General features: G+C 38.6%; 2 protein-coding genes across 2 annotated transcripts; one reads left to right on the top strand and one right to left on the bottom strand.

The window, feature by feature from the left end:
- The first annotated feature begins 1667 nt into the window (after positions 1-1667).
- On the top strand, positions 1668-14335 carry LOC134657949 (tubulin beta-1 chain). The gene is made up of 2 exons (XM_063513550.1): positions 1668-1831; positions 12847-14335. Exons 1-2 carry the CDS (start codon positions 1775-1777, stop codon positions 14131-14133), a joined length of 1344 nt encoding a protein of 447 aa, XP_063369620.1. The 5' UTR covers positions 1668-1774; the 3' UTR covers positions 14134-14335.
- A 2601-nt stretch (positions 14336-16936) lies between these two features.
- Positions 16937-20776, bottom strand: LOC134658224 (uridine 5'-monophosphate synthase-like). Its single transcript, XM_063513835.1, has 2 exons — positions 20639-20776; positions 16937-17434 (listed from the first exon to the last, which is right to left on the bottom strand). The coding sequence occupies exons 1-2, from the start codon at positions 20774-20776 to the stop codon at positions 16937-16939; spliced, it is 636 nt and encodes a 211-aa protein (XP_063369905.1).
- Positions 20777-21861: the final 1085 nt, after the last annotated feature.

The raw sequence follows: 21861 nt of genomic DNA, 5'->3' as shown, positions 1-21861 counted from the left end.
GGTGACATATATATTGTATTGTATAGGGTCTAATATTCAACAAGCAGAAGAAATTAAAGCAACTTCCGTTACTTCCGAATAATCAATACTTTTTAGTTAAGTATAAAATACTGCATTGCTGTCTCCTGTCTCCGCCTCCGCCCGCTTTTAATATAATAGTTTGCTTTGCATTGCATTGCACGGTAAAACTGATATAAAAACGCAGGGTGAAGCGTAAACGTGTAGGTGTAGATGCCCCTTTATACATATAGGTACCTACATCGATAGTCGTTAAAAATGAATCTATCTGTGCCCTATGTAGCCATACGTATGTATGTAGGCCGGCCGGCAGCCGGTTACCGTACACCAACATAATAAATGAAACACCTGTGACAAAAAACTGTGAACAACATCGATATAATAGAAACTACAATATAAATTTTACTTTACTTTAGTGTAAAATTACGTAGTTTACATTATAGTAATACAATACGGTAATTATATTGAATAAGAAAAATAAAGAGGACTAAAAAGAGACATTGATTTGACTCGTAATGTTGGCAAGCTTGAGCGCAAAATGGCCGATAGCGTTACCCGCTCAACCAATAGGAAAGGAGCTCGTCAGACTAGAGTTGTACGCGATGTGTTTTGCGAACCTGTATCGATGTCGATATTGCGCTTAGGAGACAAATTGATATTGATTACTTATAAAGTCACACAGCAGAATTATATTTTACCTGTATTTGAATATACATAAAAATAAAGATAGAAAAATATCTTAACGAGTTACTTAACTTAACTTAGTTTATAATTCTATGACAAAGTTCAAAGGAAAACCATGGATAAAACTGAAAATCTGACCTGTCACAATTATCAACCGTATTTCGTGAAATTTTGTGAGCTGCTTCGGTATTTAGATATAATTTTTCGTTTTTTTTTAGTTAAAATTAGTGGAAATTGGCATAAATGACTTAAGCACCAGTAGAGTCCATGGCACTTAAGACCATTGTAAGTTCGCTGTGATAACTCACAGAGCCACTTATCAATAGATTAAGCAATGAAAAATCCTAAATAAGCACCCCGCAGTCAATGCGGGGTTTGAGAATGGTGCACTGCAATGTGACAAGTGCGTTCCCAGTTTCGCGTCCAGGATTCGCTGTGACAATAATGTAAGGGACAAATCCGAGCTTCTCCAGTCTCCACCTCCACCATCATAGTCTATCTATCTGATTAAAAGAAATTAATGTGTGACACAACAATTTACTTATACGTGATAAACAATATACGTGATATTGATATCTTTCAGTTAACGTTAACTGAGCAATTGAGAGAAAAAATAACAGAAGATGTAAGGACAAAATGTTTCAACACTTATGTACGGAACGCAAATTATGACTTAATTATTACCAAGTTGCCAAGTTAATAAATAACACCTCTGGGCGACTGTTCCTTTAATTACGTATATACTTATAAAATAGCTTACTATCATAAAATGTAATTATAAATTAAAATGTTTACAATAAATTATTTCAAATAACTAAAGAGTTAAGTGGAACACTCAATAGTAAAACAATCATATCAACTTAAATAAAACCTGTGTAGGTGTGTCGCAATGCGTCATTTTTTATCGATACTGAATCGTGGCGTCGCATCACTAGCGGCCACCGCTCCGCTACATTGCTTGCGCGAAACGAATTTCGGCGTATTCTTCAACTAGCTACCACGAAAGTACGTGGTGCGTGCGGAGCAAAAAAATTTATAGTGTTAAGTAATTTAATAGTTTACATTCAACAAAATGAGGGAAATCGTGCACATTCAAGCTGGACAGTGCGGCAACCAGATCGGCGCTAAGGTAAATACTTAACACTTATTCTTTTGTTACGATTAACGGATAAAAGTCGTTCGGATTTCGAACCTCCGGCCGGCATTTTGTGACCGGTACGTGAAATTGGCCACAAGAGAGAATGACATCATTCTTGTCGGGTGCTGAGGCGTTAATTTCGTAATTGTTGGTTAATTAATACTAAAATGATTTCTCATACGAGTGGGTGTGGCAGTTTAATGCACGAGTAACAGTAATAATTCCTTTCATAATTATATCTTAGCTGTCTGTCTGTCTATAAATGCCACGTTTTGTACACTTTGGAATTCCAAGTGATTTTCGTCGGATTTGATGATAATACGTACCACCACACCTCTATTCTATCGATCGTTCACAAAGTAGCGGTGACTAGGCATTCCACGTGTCTCGCTTCGCCATTCTGATTCAGATATCAATTTCTGAGAATTTTCGCTTACGTGACCGGCCGGCTTTTCGATACCTAATACCCTATCTTATCAAAGTGTATGTTGTCTCAAATGTTTGTTTCGCGTACATCAAAAGTTCTTTATCTTGATAGTGCCTGAAATTGTAAACGCGTTGTAAAGATAACTTTCAATAATTTATTGCACTGTAATATTGAAATTTGGATCGCATCTTAAATCCTTAATCCCTGTTTCCCGCCACGAAAAATCCGTTAAAAGGGCACGCGCCCCACTCAAGGTTATTTAGGCGTCCCGTAGATAAGGGACGACCAATCACAGGCCGCCGTTCGTAACGTTCGAATTTTAATTGTACTTAGAGAAAAAACCGTTACAGCAGATGCGGTAGGCATGGTGTTTAATTTCAGAGTACCTAAAATTACGATAAGTTTTTGGTTCTATTGTTTAGGTAGGTAGTTTATTTTAGTGTTTATCTAGGTAGGGTAGGCGGTTGCTAGTTATTGGTTAGGTAATCTAAAGTCTTCTTACTTGAATAATAACTACTTTTTGTCATGCCTATCATGGTATAATAATATACTCCGCCTGGTACTCTATTCCGAGATTCGCGAATGACCTAACTGGCACTTGCCTCAGTGTTGCCAGAGCGCTTCCAGCTTATGTACAGTCGTACGTCAAAAAAGGTACGATGTTGATAAAAAAGGTACGGTTTTTTTATTAGTAAAATATTCTTACAGAAACAATATTTCTATGTGGGTGGGGGGGTATGGTGGGTGGATGAGTATAGTTTTCCTGATTGTTACTGACTGACAAATTGGTTTGACCAACTATAAGTGTAGTGTACACGTCATAGTTAACCATTTTTGTTTGCATTGATATAGGTACATGAAAAATAAAATTTGTCAAGCCATTTCCGTCAGTTGAAAAAAGCGGCAAATCTAAAAAAAAATGGTGCGAAGGGTTATGGTCCAATAGAAAACTTAAATTTCGCGCCATGTTATACTGACTAAGTTGGTTGACCGGCTATAAATGGCTGGCTGAATTTTGACTACCTGAGTTTTGTAATCTGGATAATAATGCCAAATAAAACGAAATACACTCAGATGACTAAGTAACTTTCTACTGGATATGCAAATGTACATAAGTAGGGTAATTGTGTCAGATACCGTCCAATTATAGGAGATGTCTACTTTGAAATGCTAAAAAAAAATATTTAAGTAGTCTTGCTTAAATGTGCTATATTTGTTTGTATTGCTCATATTGTCTATTTTAGGTTAATATTACGTGACCTTAAATAATATTTACGGTTTATTTTATAAAAAATATATTTTGAAAAAGTAGGGTTATTTCAGTTTCCGTCCGCCTGTGAGCTACTTTTCGTCCACGTATGAGTCAGTTTTCGTCCACTGTATGAAAAAGTACTGTAGGGGGCATTATTGCATTGAAAATCAATTATACCTATCTTTATTTTTTGTTTTTATGTTATATAGATAATTCTTAGTTAGTTACTAGCTTCTGCCCGTGACTTCGACCGCGTAGAATGGTTATTTTCGTGATAAATATTTATATATATTTCCTTCCTCAGGACTCAGACCGACAAACAGTGTTACATTCGCATTTATAATATATAATATCAATATAATAAGGAATCATTTATTTTTAAGCTATGTACGTTACTAGTACCGACTTAGTTTTGTTTTGCATATGCGACAAAAAAATCGCAGCGATTTTAAAATTGTGATTTGTCACATTTTTCCGCGACTGCTCGCGACGCCATTGTCACAAAGTGAATTGCAGCATACGGAGTTGTATGGCCCCGCGCGCACTGCGATAATAAAATCGCACCCCGGACCTCAGTCGGCATTTCGCTCTCCAAGAGTCAACATATCGGAACCTGCTTCTCCAATGGAGTCACAAGATGAGACGCTAGATGTTGACCGTTTAATTATAGAAATAGAAGGAGATCACCTTTGTGGTATAAATACTCAGTCATACAGCGATTGCATATTGTTTCACGCCTGGCGACTGGTACGAAATCCATGTCGAGAATGAACAAATCGTCGACTTTTCATCGCAGTGCGCGCAGTGAATTTTCTGCGATAAATTACAGCGCGATTCTAAAATCGTCTCGCAAAAATTAAAATCGTGGTGCGCGCTTGGCCTTACAGACGCCCGGACCGTGACTTTGCGGTCCGGCGCACGTTCGATCGTGTGTAAGGTGATCCGCCGTATGTACGTCCATTAAAGCCGTGTAACAGACAACCGCACCCATGAGTGAGAGCGAGAAAGAGATGGCTTTTAAGGACGCAGTTTTATAAAGCCCCACATTCACACTCCTACCGTGTAGGCCGCCTCGTAGTCCGCCTCGTTGGGTAGGATTGTGTATGGGGGTTGTGGACTACGAGCCGTCCTACAAACGGCTAAACGGTAGGACGGCTCGTAGTCTACAACCCCCATACACAATCCTACCCAACGAGGCGGACTACGAGGCGGCCTACAAGGTAGGAGTGTGAATGCGGGGCTTAAGTGAGAGCGAAAAACAGATACTTATTAAACCAGCATCCACACGGCCTGGTACAGCTATCAGTTCATGCTGTAGGATATAGAGCGAGATAGGGAGACAATTATATGTCTCATTCTTGCAGGACTATTTTGTAACATCGTGTAAATACTGCTTAATAATCATAGACATTTCAATTATTTTAAAGCCCGCTCCACACTCGTGCGCGAGATATTAAGGAGGGAAAATCGTAAGATTTGACATTTTTTATATTAAGATTCGAGTAATGCTTGATGCTTAAATAATTAATTGCCTATTTTAACTTATTTCCTCGCATATTTGGGGCAAACCACTATGCTCCGGTGGGAATAGCAATTCGTGGAATCGTCTCATTGTCGGACTCAGTTCAATTCTTTCATTTCGTCGAACAAAATCGAAACTCATCCACGAATTGCTATTTTCGCCCTCAGTAATCATGTAATAATAAATCTCGTCTACACCACTCATAGTACATGGACGGAAACTGAAACAATATTTAAAGCTATTTTTAGTTTTCGACCACGTATTTTAAACATGATTTTAATCAAGCAACACTGACAAAATCGTGGACGAAAACTAAAATGTATAATCTTATAAGCAAGAAACATCATTTTAAGAGAAAATATATAGTAGTTTATAAGTCTTTTGAAGTAAAACGATCATAACAAATACTCACCTAGCTGTTCCAGTTACCGTCCGTGTGGTCGGAAACTAAATATTTTTCAAAATTAGTATGTCAGTACTCGTCCACTAAATTTATCAAAGATTATTATGAAAAAACTATAAAAAACACTTAAAATTGCGTTTACTATACTTTTAAGTTGCAGTATGTGCCAATAACGTAACTTAAACTAGTTAAATTAATTAATAAACTTACCGTGAACATTTGCCGCCAACACTTTTTTTTTCTTGCAAAATGACGTTTTCAAGCTCTGGATGCAATGCCGCCACTTACATAATTTTTTTTAAAGCCGCTATTTGTCAAATAACACTTTTATTTTGGTAAAAATATTGCTTAGACATTATGGATTGCAACAAATCCAAACATGTGTGAGAAGGCTTGTTTATATTCAAATTTTCCGCAATTCTTTGTAGCAACTCCGCCAAGTGGACGGAAACAGGCACTGGACGGCAAACAGACACAATCACCCTATATAAATTAAAAAGAAATGCATTTGAATAAGATTGGTAAGATAAAAAAGTAGGATTTATGGACATAACATGACTGACAACAAATTCTTTATCATTTTTTTAACTTCTTTTAGCGTTTTTATTATTCCTCGAGCAACTGCATTAGAAGCAATCACAAAGCAATATTAATAATATTACACATAAATTATTTAATGTAGTTTTATGGATAATTGCCAATAACCTATCAGGGTGCCATGTCATCTTTTTCCATTGTAACATCTATTCTATTGTACCATGGTTTGCAATAAACGATATTACTATTACTATTAGCAAAGCACAGGTAAGAAAGACACAACTGCCGACTGCAACTAAAGAAACGTGTTTTTTCTATAGTACATGGTACTTTTTTATGGTGGCTATTGTTGTCAGATTAGATATTTTGCCCTGAACAAACCATCCTGAACCAATATAACGAAAAAAAAAGTTGATAAACAATCGTACATCAAAAGGTACGGTTTTAGTACGATGTACGCTGCGTACAAAAAAGGTACACAAGGTCCAAAAATAGTACGTAAAACCGTACTAAAAGGTACGATCTGGCAACACTGACTTGCCTACGTCATCATGCTGTTTACAGGTTCTCAAACTTTAAAATGTGGGAGAATTTTAACCAACAGTGAAAATTATTTTAACGGCATTAATTTTAAGTTATTCATGTAGAAACATAGTAAAATAAAACAAATCTATACTGCACTTTTCACTCCTACTCTTACAGTTCCGAATAGAGCAGCCAACCATTTTCGTAACAAAACATTAATTACGAAGCTTACGACGTGAAAAGTTTGGAAAACACTGCGACTGCTGACACTGAGCGAGAAGGGAATAACAATTAACACGCGTTCGACAAGGACGGTCGGTCAGGGACAAAATGGCGGATTGTCAAATGTGAAAGCGCTATCCTGTGTTGCCAGTAGTGTAAACAGAATTACCCGAACGTCTGAAATTTCTTTCGTGAATCGGAAGATATTGCTAATGAATAATTAAAAATGACGTGTTATTGTAAAATTTAAGATAAAATACATATAAATGAAAATTATTAAATTATAAAGAAATAAATTAACTTATTAACCATAGATATAATGTACCCATGTAACATGTTATGTTGAAATAAAGTGGCAATGTTATTGTGACGTAGGCAAGTGACACTCTGGGAAGAGAAGACCATGTTTTATTAGACCATGATGCCTATGGTATTTTTTACCTTGGTATCGAACGCTGCTACAGGAAATAGACAGGTAAAAAGCGTTGGAAATTTATCGTTTTTTTTAATTCCTATCTGGCTATTTAAAGTTACCGATACAGTAATACCTAGTACCCAAAACTCGCACAGGACAGTAAATAGGTACGTCAATTAATAGATATATAAAATTGCTGACAATTTAATTGCATATCAAAATACCAAGTGCCGTACCAATTTTAGCGAAAAAATATAACCAATTAACGATTTTTGCATAATTCCGTAGTTAAAATGAGGAAGTGAGCTAACGAACTGAATTCTCGTGCAGGGGTCGTTGAACTTCCGCGTGTTAAAATAGCGCGGAAACAGTGAAACAGTTTACGACAAACAAAGGTTCTATTTTATGGGTGCAATGGCCAAAATAGCGATAGTTAAGATCAGGAGAGCAGGCTGCTGGCGTAACTACTTTTTTTGGTTGAGACAGGCTTTTAAGTGTAAAAAAACCTCTACTCTGTCGTTTAATAGCGCATATTAAGGTACCTACTTGATAGATAATGTAGATATGAGATTGTGTCATTCTGTGAAGAAAATGTTTACTCACGCTATTATTTAATAATACAGTCAGCAGCAATAGTTGCTAAGAGCTGGCGATCTGTTCAAAATAATCTTGACGCGATTTTGTTAAGAAAATGAGAGCGCGTCAAGGTAATTTTGAATACCTCGCCCGCTTAGCAACTTCTGCTGCTAACTGTACCTTCTCCAAATTGTAATATGCGACGTTTGAATCGCCATAAAATTCTTCCTAGAGACACGTAATAGGAAAACCACATGGTTTTAGGTAGCTTATTAAGTTAATTACTTGAACAGGGAGGGATTGTCTGGATACGGGAAATCCGATCTTATGTTTTATAATACAGGGCACATTTTTAAGACTGGATTAATACGTTTTCAAATGATTGTTATTACACTTGTTACTAAACTAAACATGGTAAGAAACATCATATAAATCATCTCGAAGCTATTATAAGCCAGCGTTTTATGTTATTTATTACTATAGTTCGTTTTTTTAGCATTAGAAAGAAGATAAGCGATCTTGACATGTCTTTTAATTGAAAAACGCTTTTTAAAAATCTGTAACCACTACTTATGAAAGCAGAAGAATATAAATGATCGTGATTCATAATTGTTACATATTTGCCATTATTTATTTTTAAAACGTGTTTTTCAATTAAAAGACACATCAAGATTGTTTACCTTATTTCTAATGCTAAAAAAAACGAACTATAGACAGCAGTTTTGTAGGCACTAAAGTCTATTTTTTTATTCGGTAGACTGAAATGACAGTTAATAGTATGAACATGAAATGTCATTTCAGTCTACCGAATAAAAAAATAGACTTTAGACATTAATATCATGATCCTTTTGAACCGCATTTTACATTTCGAAAAATGTCAGGTACATGCCAACACCATTAGCACGAGTACAAGCTAGCAAATATTGTAATTAGGGTTTGCTCCCGGGAAATACCGGTACCGAAAGTACCGGGAATTCCCGGGATTTAGAGCCAAGCAAAGAACCGGGATTTCAAAATTAAAATCCCGGTACTCCCGGGATTTTCGGGACTAAAATTTCCGGTACAATATTTGACTGCTTTCTGTTACTTAGCATGAAATATCATGTTTTATAAAGAAAATAAATATATTTTATCAATCTAAGGCTGATGGTAATACTTTTACGCCTAACCACTACATTAAAATAAATTAAAAAAAAAGTCAATGGGTTTGACAATGCCGACAATATAAAATTGCGTAATTTGATACTTTAAGTTAAGGGCATAAATGTTTGTACGATAAATAATTTTATACGAATTAGTTATTTCATATTTGTATACTAACTAGAAGCAAAAATAGAGACGATTTTGTAATTAATAAAATACTACTTTTAATTCAAATTCAAACACGGTATAAGAAACTCACATATGATAATGATATTTTAAATGAATTAATCATTCTGGCTGAATAATTTCTTGATTTGTCGTATTGATAGTTCTGTTATTATATGTTCGAAGGTCCACAGCCCATTTTGAACGCATGCGAAAATTATCAATTTTTTTTATCCTTTTTCACAAAACGTCTTACATATTTAAAAAAAAATGATATTACTGAGCCACAATTCAGTTTTTACCAATCAACAAAGATAGTAAAAATATCATGTAGTTTAGGAAAAAAAACAAATTATATTAATGATTGTGTGACTTAAAGACACATATTATGGTACAAAAGAAGTGTGTACCTTCACTGTGCTACTTTTTTATTGTTTTAAGAAAGATTCGTGGTCGTTTTACGCTTTTTTTACTGAAAATTGATGTGAAAAATGATTTTTGAAGGCAGTCCCGAAAGTACCGAAAATACCGGGAAATCCCGGTTCCATTTTTACCCGGTACCGAAAATCCCGGTTCTTTTAAACAGTACCGGTTCTGCAATCCCTAATTGTAATGTATTAGATAGGTATCATCAGTCCTACACTTCATTAGTTCCTTTGCCCAATCTCTCTTAATTTCAAAAAAAAAGTACCGTAAAACGGGGTCACCAGAAATCGCGGGGTGAATAGAGAAATTTTCGGTACTTTACATATTGTTATATTTTAAAAACTAGACTACCATTGCCAATTCTTTTGAGGTACAATTATAGTAGAATATTCTCTTTAATCTGGTAACACGAATCAAGCATGAAGTTGATCATAAGTAATAAATATTTTAGTTTGAAGTGAGCCTTGTGAAAGTAAGATATATTGCCTGTCTGAACTTTGATATAGCAGTGAAATACAGGTTAGTTTTTGTGTTATTTATAGTGTATTAAGTAAACCGGTTCATTTATAGTGTATTAAGTAAACCGGTTCTTCTAGTATTTAAATAATGAAAGATAACGCCGATTTTCCTTATTAATTAAAGATAATGTGCAAAAAACAAATCATAACCGTTTTTACTTCCCAACGGGGTGAATAGACACGACAACAGGGTGAGGAGACACGCCATATGGGGTCAACAGACAAGTCATATGGGGTGAAGAGTAACGAATGGGGGTGAATGGAAATATTTATGCTAGGGTTGTCAAAACGTATGTTCTCCATTTTTTTTAATTGTACAATACTATAAAGTATAAAATTGAGCAATGTTTCATATATTTTGGTATTTAATATGTGTTTTGAGTTTGAACACTTTTTTATGATATTTTATCATACTATTCATTTTGATTTTATGTATTATGATATGAATCTTTATCACTGCTCCTTAAATAATAAGTAGGTACTTAAAGAAGTAGGTACTAAGTTTATTCTTATACATACAATTCTCATAAGTGATTTACTGAAAGTCAGTTTATTTATTTACTTTTATCCTAATAAAAACCTATTTCAAGTTTGTGACAGCCCTGACTGTTTTTTCTAATCACCCCATATGACGTGTCTATCGACCCCGTTTTACGGATATGTCGAAATCGGGTAGTTTTTCTTGATTTTCTCTAAAATAAGCGGGTTGAAATTAAAAATACGTATACAGAATTGAAGAACTAAGCAAGACTCAAATAATGATGTCAAAATTATTACTTTTATCATTTGGTTTGGATTATTGGTGAAAATCGTCCTTGAAGTTGAAAATCGTGTCTATTCACCCCGTTTTACGGTAGGTAAGTGCCATGTCATTTTAAGGGCTGTTTACACATGCCAAATTTCATCATAATCGATTCAGGAGTTTGTCTGGTAAACAGTCACTTTCGCATTTATTCCCATTATGTAATAAGTAGATACTTACCTATTATAATTTCAAAAGTATGTACCTCTGTATGTTACCGCTTTGTGCTACCTCTAGTTGAACCGATGTAGTTGAAATTTGGTATGATTGGTATGGAGATAGATAGTGAGTAGCCTACTGGGGAAGTACATAGGCGTGTTTTTTAAGGAAATCATAAATCTACGCAGGCGAAGTCGCGGGCAGTAGTATAATTAGACTAAGTAAGCAAGTCACGTTCCTACCTTAACCAGTCACGCCTACACGTACCAAAACTAGTTAAATCTCCGCCTTAATTGGATAAAAGTATCGCCAATTAGTGAGCTCAAGTGGAAAACAATAGCTAGTCTAGTAGAGAAAAGTTACAATGAGCTAGTACCTAGTGTACCTACCTACACTAGAAAACTTTTACAATGAGTCGACCAAGCAGTAAAATTTACCTTTATGCGCTAACTTCGTGTCGAGAAACTTGTTTGAGAAAGCTTTCCATGCAGGGTCTTGGCTAGGCGTTTCTTGTATACCTAGGTATTGAAAGGATGTGTCAGATGTGTGTGGGTGTAGTGCTGGCAGTAGTTAAGTACTGGATATAATAAAGCTATATCTGACGTCTCAGTTCTCGCCTATAACGCTATAACCTATACCTATATTATCTAATACCTTTAAACGAGCAATTCTTGTATATAAGTATTATTCTCGATAGGTACCAACTAACATCGCCATATCGCAACATCTTTGGTGGCATTACGACAGTCCATACATTACTAATTACTTACTGCCAATAAATGGCATCTATCGCACATTAAGTAATTACTAAAATGCCAGTAACAGACTGGTAGGCAGACTGCAAAGTTTTGCCATAAATTACCTGAAATAAGTCACTTTTTATTAAAATGAGTGTTAGCAAAAGGCATAAAAACTTGACTACCGTCCAACTCGCCTGACAAACTGCAATATCCCGGAAAAAGTATTTTTTCCGGCACATTTGGCGTGTTGCCAGATCGATATCACATGTTTGCCTTAAGAATCCGTGTATTTTTAGTAAATACTTCGAGCATGTGTGATATTTGAGTTAAATCAACAGGAAGTCGTTAGAAAACAATAACCCGTTAATCTTTGCTATCTTAATTAAAAAACTATCAGCTACGCATTCATTAAATTGTCCCTAAATAAACACCTTCTATTCTTTCATTCCTAATTTGATTAGATGTATCATCAATATTATCATACAATTCGGTATATTGAATGAACAATAGACCTATTTGTTTTGCTCCTGCATTCCATTCACGACGAAACAAATCATTCCTCGCTATCTGGTCGATCATACTCTTTATTAATAATGCTGATCTTATCACAAGAAGCGCTCACGGTCGAGTAGAAAGGCGAGAGATAGCATCTGAGCGCAATTTCATGTAAATGTGAGAGTATTGTACAGTGCAGTATGGAGAGTTATGCTTATTTCGTCCCACTGAGCGAGCCGGCGCCGCGACCCGGCGCCCTCTGATTTACAGCTTGACAGACTGACAAGGCGAAGCTCCCAAATAAGAAACTTGCCCCGCGCTCTCCGCTTATATGGTGCCGTTACATAAAGCCACGAAAGTGGGCGGTCATCTCGCTTATGGCCAGTTTTTTTGCAATTTGCGCAACTACTGATTCATACCGTTTACATTCAGCCTTATACGGCTAATGTAATGTATCTGTAGGATCGATAATGTTACGCAAAGTATTACGCCCTCGCAAATATGCTAATGGGGATAAGGCTATTCGTTTGTTTTGAGCGTAGTTGCCTAGGCGACCGGTGACTCATCCGAGCCCACGCGCACCGTACCAGTCTGCGGTACCCTCTACTTTATGGGAAACAAAACACGCGTGTTGTTTGACAATCGAACCTTTTCTGATCTTTTGTTTCCCTTGTTACAGTTCTGGGAGATCATCTCAGACGAGCACGGCATCGACCCCACCGGCGCCTACCATGGCGACTCGGACCTGCAGTTGGAGCGCATCAACGTGTACTACAATGAGGCCTCCGGCGGCAAGTACGTGCCCCGCGCCATCCTGGTGGACTTGGAGCCCGGCACCATGGACTCTGTCCGCTCTGGACCTTTCGGACAGATCTTCCGCCCCGACAACTTCGTGTTCGGACAGTCTGGCGCCGGCAACAACTGGGCCAAGGGTCACTACACTGAGGGCGCCGAGCTCGTAGATTCAGTCCTAGACGTCGTACGAAAAGAATCAGAATCCTGCGACTGCCTCCAAGGCTTCCAACTCACACACTCGCTCGGCGGCGGCACCGGATCCGGTATGGGCACACTCCTCATTTCAAAAATCAGAGAAGAGTACCCCGACAGAATAATGAACACATATTCAGTTGTACCTTCGCCTAAGGTGTCAGATACAGTAGTAGAACCTTACAACGCCACACTATCAGTCCACCAGCTAGTCGAAAACACAGACGAAACCTACTGCATCGACAACGAGGCTCTCTACGACATCTGCTTCCGCACGCTCAAACTATCCACCCCCACGTACGGCGACCTCAACCATCTCGTGTCGCTCACCATGTCCGGCGTCACCACGTGTCTGCGGTTCCCCGGTCAACTGAACGCCGACCTTCGCAAACTGGCCGTGAACATGGTACCCTTCCCGCGTCTGCACTTCTTCATGCCCGGGTTCGCGCCGCTCACGTCCCGCGGCAGCCAGCAGTACCGCGCGCTGACCGTGCCCGAGCTGACGCAGCAGATGTTCGACGCCAAGAACATGATGGCGGCGTGCGACCCGCGCCACGGCCGCTACCTCACCGTGGCCGCCATCTTCCGCGGCCGCATGTCCATGAAGGAAGTCGACGAGCAGATGCTCAACATCCAGAACAAGAACTCTTCCTACTTCGTGGAATGGATCCCCAACAACGTGAAGACCGCCGTGTGCGACATCCCGCCCCGCGGTCTCAAGATGGCCGCCACCTTCATCGGCAACTCCACCGCCATCCAGGAGCTGTTCAAGCGCATCTCGGAGCAGTTCACGGCTATGTTCAGGCGCAAGGCTTTCTTGCATTGGTACACTGGGGAAGGAATGGACGAGATGGAGTTCACCGAGGCCGAGAGCAACATGAACGACCTGGTGTCGGAGTACCAGCAGTACCAGGAGGCCACCGCCGACGAGGACGCAGAGTTCGACGAGGAGCAGGAACAGGAGATCGAGGACAACTAAGCCTCCCCCCCCCCACTCGTCCCTCTACTCACACTACCCCAGTCCCGTCTCCCGCGAACCGCGTCGCGTGATGACTGCATTTTTTTGCTTCGATAGTATTTTTACCGAGTACTTTTTTACAATATTTTTGAGATTTAGTTCCCCACCCCCTGGGAGTACACATTGATGTTGCGATGCATGAATAGCGGTTACATTCCCGGTTGTTTTCCTTGCCGAAGGGCGGCTCTCTCTGATGTTTATTACCGAATAAACAGTTTCCGAAAAAGACGTGACCCCTTCCAAACCATCGTATGGTGCTGAATACGCGACACGAAAGGAAAAGATCTTTTTGATAAGGCTGAACATGAGTTTTTAATACCTAAGTTAATTATTAATTCTTTGTTTTGTAACCAGTGTGATTTTTATTGGCTTTTTACTAAAAAGCTAATTGTCGTACAATTTTTCGAAGTCGATCAAAGTTTTTAATTATTATATTCCAGCTGGTGAAAATAAAATACATTGAATTTATTTACATCGTTTTATTTAAACTAGATACAAATTCTTTTAAACTTTTAACATAAATTCAGATAGAATTACCAATAATTTACATTTGTATTAGTCAAATTCGAATTTGTTGACTTCATTTACAATTCCGATTTCCGTATAAGTAGCTGAATAAAATACCTATACCAAGGACAAATCATACTTGTCAACACATAACTGATACGGATATACATAGTTTACATCCGCTTGATAAATGGTACCTGTGTTACATTACATGTACCATAAATTCCCATACGAGTATTAGTGGCATTCGTGCACTATTGTCGTCTCTTAACACTTCCAAGATATTTTTCACCCCAGCAGCTCGAACAAGGGTACTTTGCTACTTAAAAACAGTGAGCAAAATCACATTTTGCTCACTGAGTGAGACGAAATGAGCAAAATCGCATTTTGCTCACTATTTTTAAGTAGCAAAGTACCCTTGTTCGAGCTGCTGAGGTGAAAATTTAATTGTTGGTATATCTTAAGAAAACATGAATGAATAGAGGTAAGTGATGAAGGAATACATTTTTCGGGTTCTCTAATATGTTCTCGCTGCTGAGGTGAAAAGTTTTGTGAACTACACGAGATCAAAGTTATTTACATCTCGTGCGCTTTTGAGTCCCTTACTACGCTCAAGATTCTACTATAGAATCTTTCGCTTGCACGGGACTCAATAAGCACTCGAAGAAATATCAAACTTTGATCTCTTGTTGTACAAATTGCGCCTATTGCGCCACGCCAGCCATCCCTTAATGCTTAAGGGCCATAGCGGCCAGCCGCTATATCAACCGCGTCAGGCGGCTGGCTAGTGCGTATGGGGCCTTTTTCTAATCAGTGCCAGTTGTAGTAATCTAGGGTACGTAAGTAAAACTGCTAGCAGACCGTCTAGCATGAGTTACGTTCCCGCCCGCGACTCCATAGACCATACTTGAAGTCGCGCGCGAGAACGCAACTCATGCTAGACCGCCTGGTATGCATATCGAATGCATTTGCATATGGCCGGATCCCACACTTCCTTGGCTAGATAACGGGAGTCTGACAGGCCATGTATCACGTAACTGGTACAATGTACAATAGCCTGCCCGCATTACTAGTTTAATTACTCGAGGATTAACCGTCAATATTATCTAGGTACCTTTAGATAGCGAGACTTCATTATCTAATACAGTACCTATAGACCTATAGCAGTGGTTCAAACCTTTTCAGTCCGTTCACCCCTAAGACTAACTAGGGAACCTGATTTTTCCCCTCCTCCCAATGGTAATAAAAAATAAAACGTGTACGTTTATTGTATTGTTATAATTAGGTTAGCTTATTACCCCCGTAAAATACCAGTTTTACCCCCACGGGGGTAATTACCCCCAGGTTAGGAACCACCGGCCTATAGGTACTAAGATTAGCTAAAATTTTGACAATTAGATCCACTACTCCTGGCTCCATCATCACATAACATCAGATCGATAACACAACAAGCAAATTACTGGTAGTCATCAGGATTGAATTTTCATAATTTCATATCGATGTGGCATGCTCATTTTATATCATTGTTAGTTCCTACAAGTGTGGTAAGTAACAAAAATATGCAAATATAGTGTAAATTGGCTAATCAATTTGGTAGGCATATAGATAATACTTCATACATTACGATTTGAGTTTTTTACCTATCGATTCGGTAAGTAGTACACAAGTACAAAAAGTTACCAAGGTCAGAGGTTCCCAATCTTTTATTTAATCTTCGATTCTCTTGTAATCTTGCAAGGAAAACCCATAATTTTAGGGCTGGCGAAGGAAGTATAAGGTCCTTACTAGGCTAGGAATTAGATTTTCGACTTGGTTCAGCGATATTTCAAACAACTTAGCTTAGATAGGTATTTATTTAGCTACGGCTAGATATGTAGATTTCATATGAAGGCTATTAAATGTTATTATTATGAAATCCTTATTAAGCTCGTAGATTTATTTTTAAGTTAGAAATAGGCGCGTTACTACTCATCGCATCGCTGATTCACTCAAGTTATTCATCCTCCCACCCGATATGGTAAAGCCGTCCGCCTCCAAAACTAAACAGGCCGGCTCGGCTGTTGAATCACAAATAATATTATGTTATACCATTATACTGTCACGTAGGAACAGGAACATCTATAACTAACGTGCACATAGGTGGTATAGCCTATAGGGACACTAAAATCAATGCGAAGATCGGCCATGTTTTCTACCGGCAGTAAGTACCGGTCGTCTTGTACGACAAATATTTATTTCTAATGATTAGTGCCATTAGTTAGTGCTCAGCTATTTCTAAATTATCTCCAATACCGAACTGACATACTTTTATATGATCAGAAACCATTTCTACAATTTCATCTGTTAATCGCCAGGCGTCTTTAAGAATTTTCACTAATTCGCTCATTGTGAAAAGCGAGTGTGCAGTGACGCCATTCCTTTTGAGCACAGCAGCGCCACCTTGTTCTCGATCGAGAACTACTACGGCGTCAGTGACGCTTAAGCCTTCGTTGCGTAGCGTGCTTACTGTTTCTAGCAAACTGCCGCCAGATGTCACCACGTCCTCTATAACGAGACATTTTTGTTTCGGTCGGAAGATTCCTTCGAGGATTTTCTTGGTGGCGTATAGTTTAGTTTCCTTTCGTTTCATGATCATGGGGGTTCCGGTGTTGACGCTCATGACGGCGGCGATCGGGAGGGCGGCGTACGGCACTCCGCATAGGATGTCGTGCTTTATTTCGGCTGCTAGTTTTTGGAGATGCAGTGCTACCGCCATCTGTGTAAAGAGAGAAAAATTACCAATATGATTGTGCGCGTTTTCGAAAAGATGTCGCTGGGTATAAAAATACAATCTATTTATTATTTTAAGAAATTCGTTACTTATCTATCTACTTATCAAGTAGGTATAAAATTTGATTTAACGGCGACTTAAAAATACAAAATACTTTACTGATCTTAGACACGACCTTTTGACACAATACTAGGTAGATAAAACTTGATAGTTATATTCATCAGAAAGTATATTTTTATAAACGAAAATGTTTTTTATTTTATTTATCTTTTATTCTAATTCGGAGTAGGTAGTGTAGGTACTTTGGAATGGCATCTGGTAGGTATAGTCATGTATAGTATAACTAGGGTAACCGAATAGGTACCTACAGAGTTGACCAGTTGACACATTAATACATCGATTGATTCACTTCGTTTCAAGCCTTGATATTCAAGGCAACAAGTAGGTCAAACAATAAGTCCTTCCGTAAAACTGGGCTATTTATATTAATGACATGTCGTAGTTTAATGTATGTTTAAACTTTAAAGATGTTTTAAGTTAAATTTGAGCATGGACTGCCGATCGCCACTATTGAGGCGTGTAGAACGTGTAAATAATGTGCATAAAGGGATGATTTTTCAATCATTAGCCAGATTTCGCGAGGTGATATCACTCAAAAGGCGCCTCATAATATACTGGAAGTATTCGCTGTCATCGTGTCTAGTACTATTATTTAATCTGTGATTGAGTGAAAGCTCAGTTGCCAGAGAAATGGGCTAGTAATCCAGGGGGTTCGCTGGCAATAAAGGGGGTTTTCCTCCTACTTTTGAGTAAAAATATTATCAGGGGTAGGTTGAGATTGAGCGGGGTAAAAGTTTGAGAAATCCTGACATAGATGAATAGCTCCACGCGAAAGGAATTCGTAAAACTTTTAACAAACTATTTCGGCTAGAAGTTATCATTTTGTCGTCTGCCTTCGATAAGAATAGACGGCGGGAAACGCACAAATTCTTACACAAAACCAACTTACAAATACACCTCGAATGTCTAAACTTATATTGATTTTGAAACTTAATCCTTTAGAATAAAGTGCAACGGTTAATCTTCTACGTCAATACAGCTGTAAAATTTTGCTTGTCTATGGTTAACTTATTTTATTTCGAACGCATCTTGACGTTGCTACGAGTATTTAAGAGCGCCGCTTTTTTTTTTAAACAACGGAGAGTGGCTGAAAGTGGCTCAGCTGAAATGTTGTGGCGATCGAAACTTTTGTGTCAGTTGGCCATCAATCTGCATTTAATGGTCTATCTATATAATATATCGTCTGTATGGGGATTTTAAGCAAGATTAATTGCCGCCATTTTAAAATGTCGTTTCTATTTTTATGAAACATGAAGATGTAGAAACTTCTTTTGTATTCTTTTTAAAACTTTTAATATTCTTTAAATAATATTTGTAGGTACTTTTAAAACTAAACTAAAAGTGACTCATTAGAGGTACTGTTTGGTTGGTAAAAAGATTGAGCTTAGTTACTTAGAATACCTATTTATCGTATAATACCCAAACGTTCGGCTACTTATCACAGTATAGGTACCTACGTATATAATCGATAAACGGGCAAAAATCTAATAAAAGTACTAATTTAGAACTAGGCGATATGTTTACCACTATTTTGCGTATTTTGGCAATGATTCTGATATAAAACCTAGTTTATTTTATCGACTTTTGCTCCCGGATATGGGGAGTTTTAAGGGGCCCACTGATTAACAGTCTGCCGGACGATATCGGCCTGTCAGTTATAACAAAAAGTTGACAGTTCCGAACAACTGACAGGCTGATATCGTCCGGCGGACTATTAATGAGTGGGCCCCTTTAGGAAGACATGACGGATTTCACGATGAAAATCTCGTACCTATAACTGGTGTTAGAGACCTCTTCCGCTTTACCAACTAGCTCACATTTAAACTGGTCCGTTAGAATTTTAAGAATTAGGACCCGGGAAATACATGTACCTACATTTGTACTATTTGTAGATATTTTGAGACGCATAGGAAGTGTCATAATATGAACTACATACCTACAGTACCTATCGTTTAGTTCCTGTATCTTTTATTGTTAACATCAAATGAGACGACTAAAGGAAAAATTGAAAAACTTGCGACCTTCTGATGACTCGATGAGATATGACAGAAAAGGGTCACAGAAGTAATTAGGTACAGTCGCCATCAGATAAATCGGAGCGGTCAAGGGTACTCACAAATATCTGAACAAAGCCTCTATTGTCAAGGCGTTATTAGAGTGCGTGTTCAGATATTGTGAACACCTTGGCCGCTCTGTTATATCTGATGGTGACTGACTGTACTACCCCAAGTGAATAGGAGAAGGCCGGACAAGCGAATGATCAGTTACCATAATGGTGGGGTCATGGGGTGAGACACGATGACCCTCAGGTCGAAGTAGATGGGTGTCCGCCGGCCATCCTTGGCCTCGATGTCGACCAGGGGGCCGATTTTTGAATTTCGATCGCTCGATTTCGTCACTCGAAAATCGGTGGAAAACGGCGAAATGCTAATTTTTGAAATACGAGCGATCGAAATTTGGAATCTATTGGTATTGACCACTCAATTTCAATTCTATTAGTAGAATTTAAATGCCTAGTAGTGGAGATATTAATTAACGAAATACACGAAATCGAGTGGTCGAAATTCAAAAATCGGCCCCCAGGCGGACTCCACCGCGAGGTGCTCACGAGACCACTTCAGGCAAGCGAATGATTATAGTTACCATAATGATGGGGTGAGACACGATGACCCTCAGGTCGAGGTATAATGGGCGTCCGCCGGCCTTTCTTGGCCTCTATGTCGCCCAGACGGACTGCACCGCGAGCTGTTCACGAGACCACTTCAAGCCAGCGAATGATGATAGTTACCATAATGGTGGGGTGAGACACGATGACCCTCAGGTCGAGGTATAATGGGCGTCCGCCGGCCTTTCTTGGCCTCTATGTCGCCCAGACGGACTGCACCGCGAGCTGTTCACGAGACCACTTCAAGCCAGCGAATGATGATAGTTACCATAATGGTGGGGTGAGACACGATGATCCTCAGGTAGAAGCAGATGGGTGTCCGCCGGCCCTTTAGCTTCGATGCCTGAGAGACGATATGAGATTAGGACGAGGAAGTAGGGAAGAGTTAGGAGGGAAGTAGTTACCATAATGGTGGGGTGAGAAACGATGACCCTCAGGTCGAAGTAGATGGGCGTCCGTCGGCCCGCCTTGGCCTCTATGTCGCCCAGGCGGACTGCGCCGGCGTCGAAGAGTTCCAACGCAAGCTGCTCGTGAGACCACATCTGAAAAAATAGGCAGTATTAAGTGCGCATACGGGGCTATTCATAAATTCAGTAGGAAGACGTAGGAGGAAACGGGGTCATGATGATTTTCGGGGTGGGATAGCTCCGCACCGGACCAATATGAAAAACTAGCCTAATATGATGTATTAGGTATAGCAGCTTTGAATATTACCCATAGCTACATTTATTCCTGCTATTTAAAAAGTTGTTAATTGCATGGTCAATAAAATATTTAATATTTGGATAAGCATTTATTTACAAACAAGATATATACAGTGGTATTACTATGAAAGAAAGTAAATAAATCGCGAAGCGTCTGGTTGACGTAACTGGTGACCGAAGAGCTGGCGGCTACCTCGCACTACGTATCAGCATTGCGATACAGCGAGGAAATGTCGCCAGCATCCTTGTTACAATGCCTCAAGGCCCTATTTTAATAGATTTAAGCTATTTTTTTTGTAATACCACAATAATTAATTGGCTAATATTAAAATACTTACTTACTATATTTCAAACTTATTAAGTGGCATTACAATATTTGACGATTTGGTCGATTTTGGGGTCGTTTTTGAGTTCTTCACGGCTACCACCAGTTAGACACTGACATATTCACTAACGTGATGCGTAACTTACTTTCTAAGCATCGAGATGTACTCGTGGTAAGGCTACTAGTTACTAAGTCAGATAGTAAATAGTTATTGTAAGTAGTCATTATAATTAGTTCGTTAAATTGTTATCATACGCCGAAATTGCATCCGGCCATAGACCTATTATATCCGGCTTACAATCCGTGCTTTTCCAACTAGGTTTAGGTACCTACCTACCAAATTGTTTATCGATTCGGTAATTAATTTATTCACCCATGGAAATGTTTTCTACGAGTTGTTTATGACATGTTTACGCGAGTGCCCCAAATTACCATGCATGAGACCAGATCGTGCTTAAAAGATTCCATTTCATTTATTTCCCACATAAATATTCTAGACTAACAGACAATGACAACATGAAGTTTCGTATTTGGCAGAGTTAAAAGACTTTCATTGGTTGTGTTAGGTAGGTTAACTATATATTTACTGTTGATACAA

The sequence above is a fragment of the Cydia amplana genome, chromosome 21, assembly GCF_948474715.1.
Source record: "Cydia amplana chromosome 21, ilCydAmpl1.1, whole genome shotgun sequence".
In the NCBI taxonomy this organism is placed as follows: domain Eukaryota; kingdom Metazoa; phylum Arthropoda; class Insecta; order Lepidoptera; family Tortricidae; genus Cydia; species Cydia amplana.
Note: the sequence above shows the minus strand (reverse complement) of the source record. Positions and strands in the feature narration are given on the sequence as shown.

Bases quoted from the DNA above. Each gene is read 5' to 3' on its own strand.
- LOC134657949 (XM_063513550.1), top strand. From the start codon at position 1,775: ATGAGGGAAATCGTGCACATTCAAGCTGGACAGTGCGGCAACCAGATC. The intron at 1,832-12,846 runs GTAAATACTTAA...CCCTTGTTACAG, and splicing joins GCAACCAGATCGGCGCTAAG to TTCTGGGAGATCATCTCAGA.
- LOC134658224 (XM_063513835.1), bottom strand. From the start codon at position 20,776: ATGTGGTCTCACGAGCAGCTTGCGTTGGAACTCTTCGACGCCGGCGCA. The intron at 17,435-20,638 runs GTAACTACTTCC...CTCTTTACACAG, and splicing joins TTTCTCACCCCACCATTATG to ATGGCGGTAGCACTGCATCT.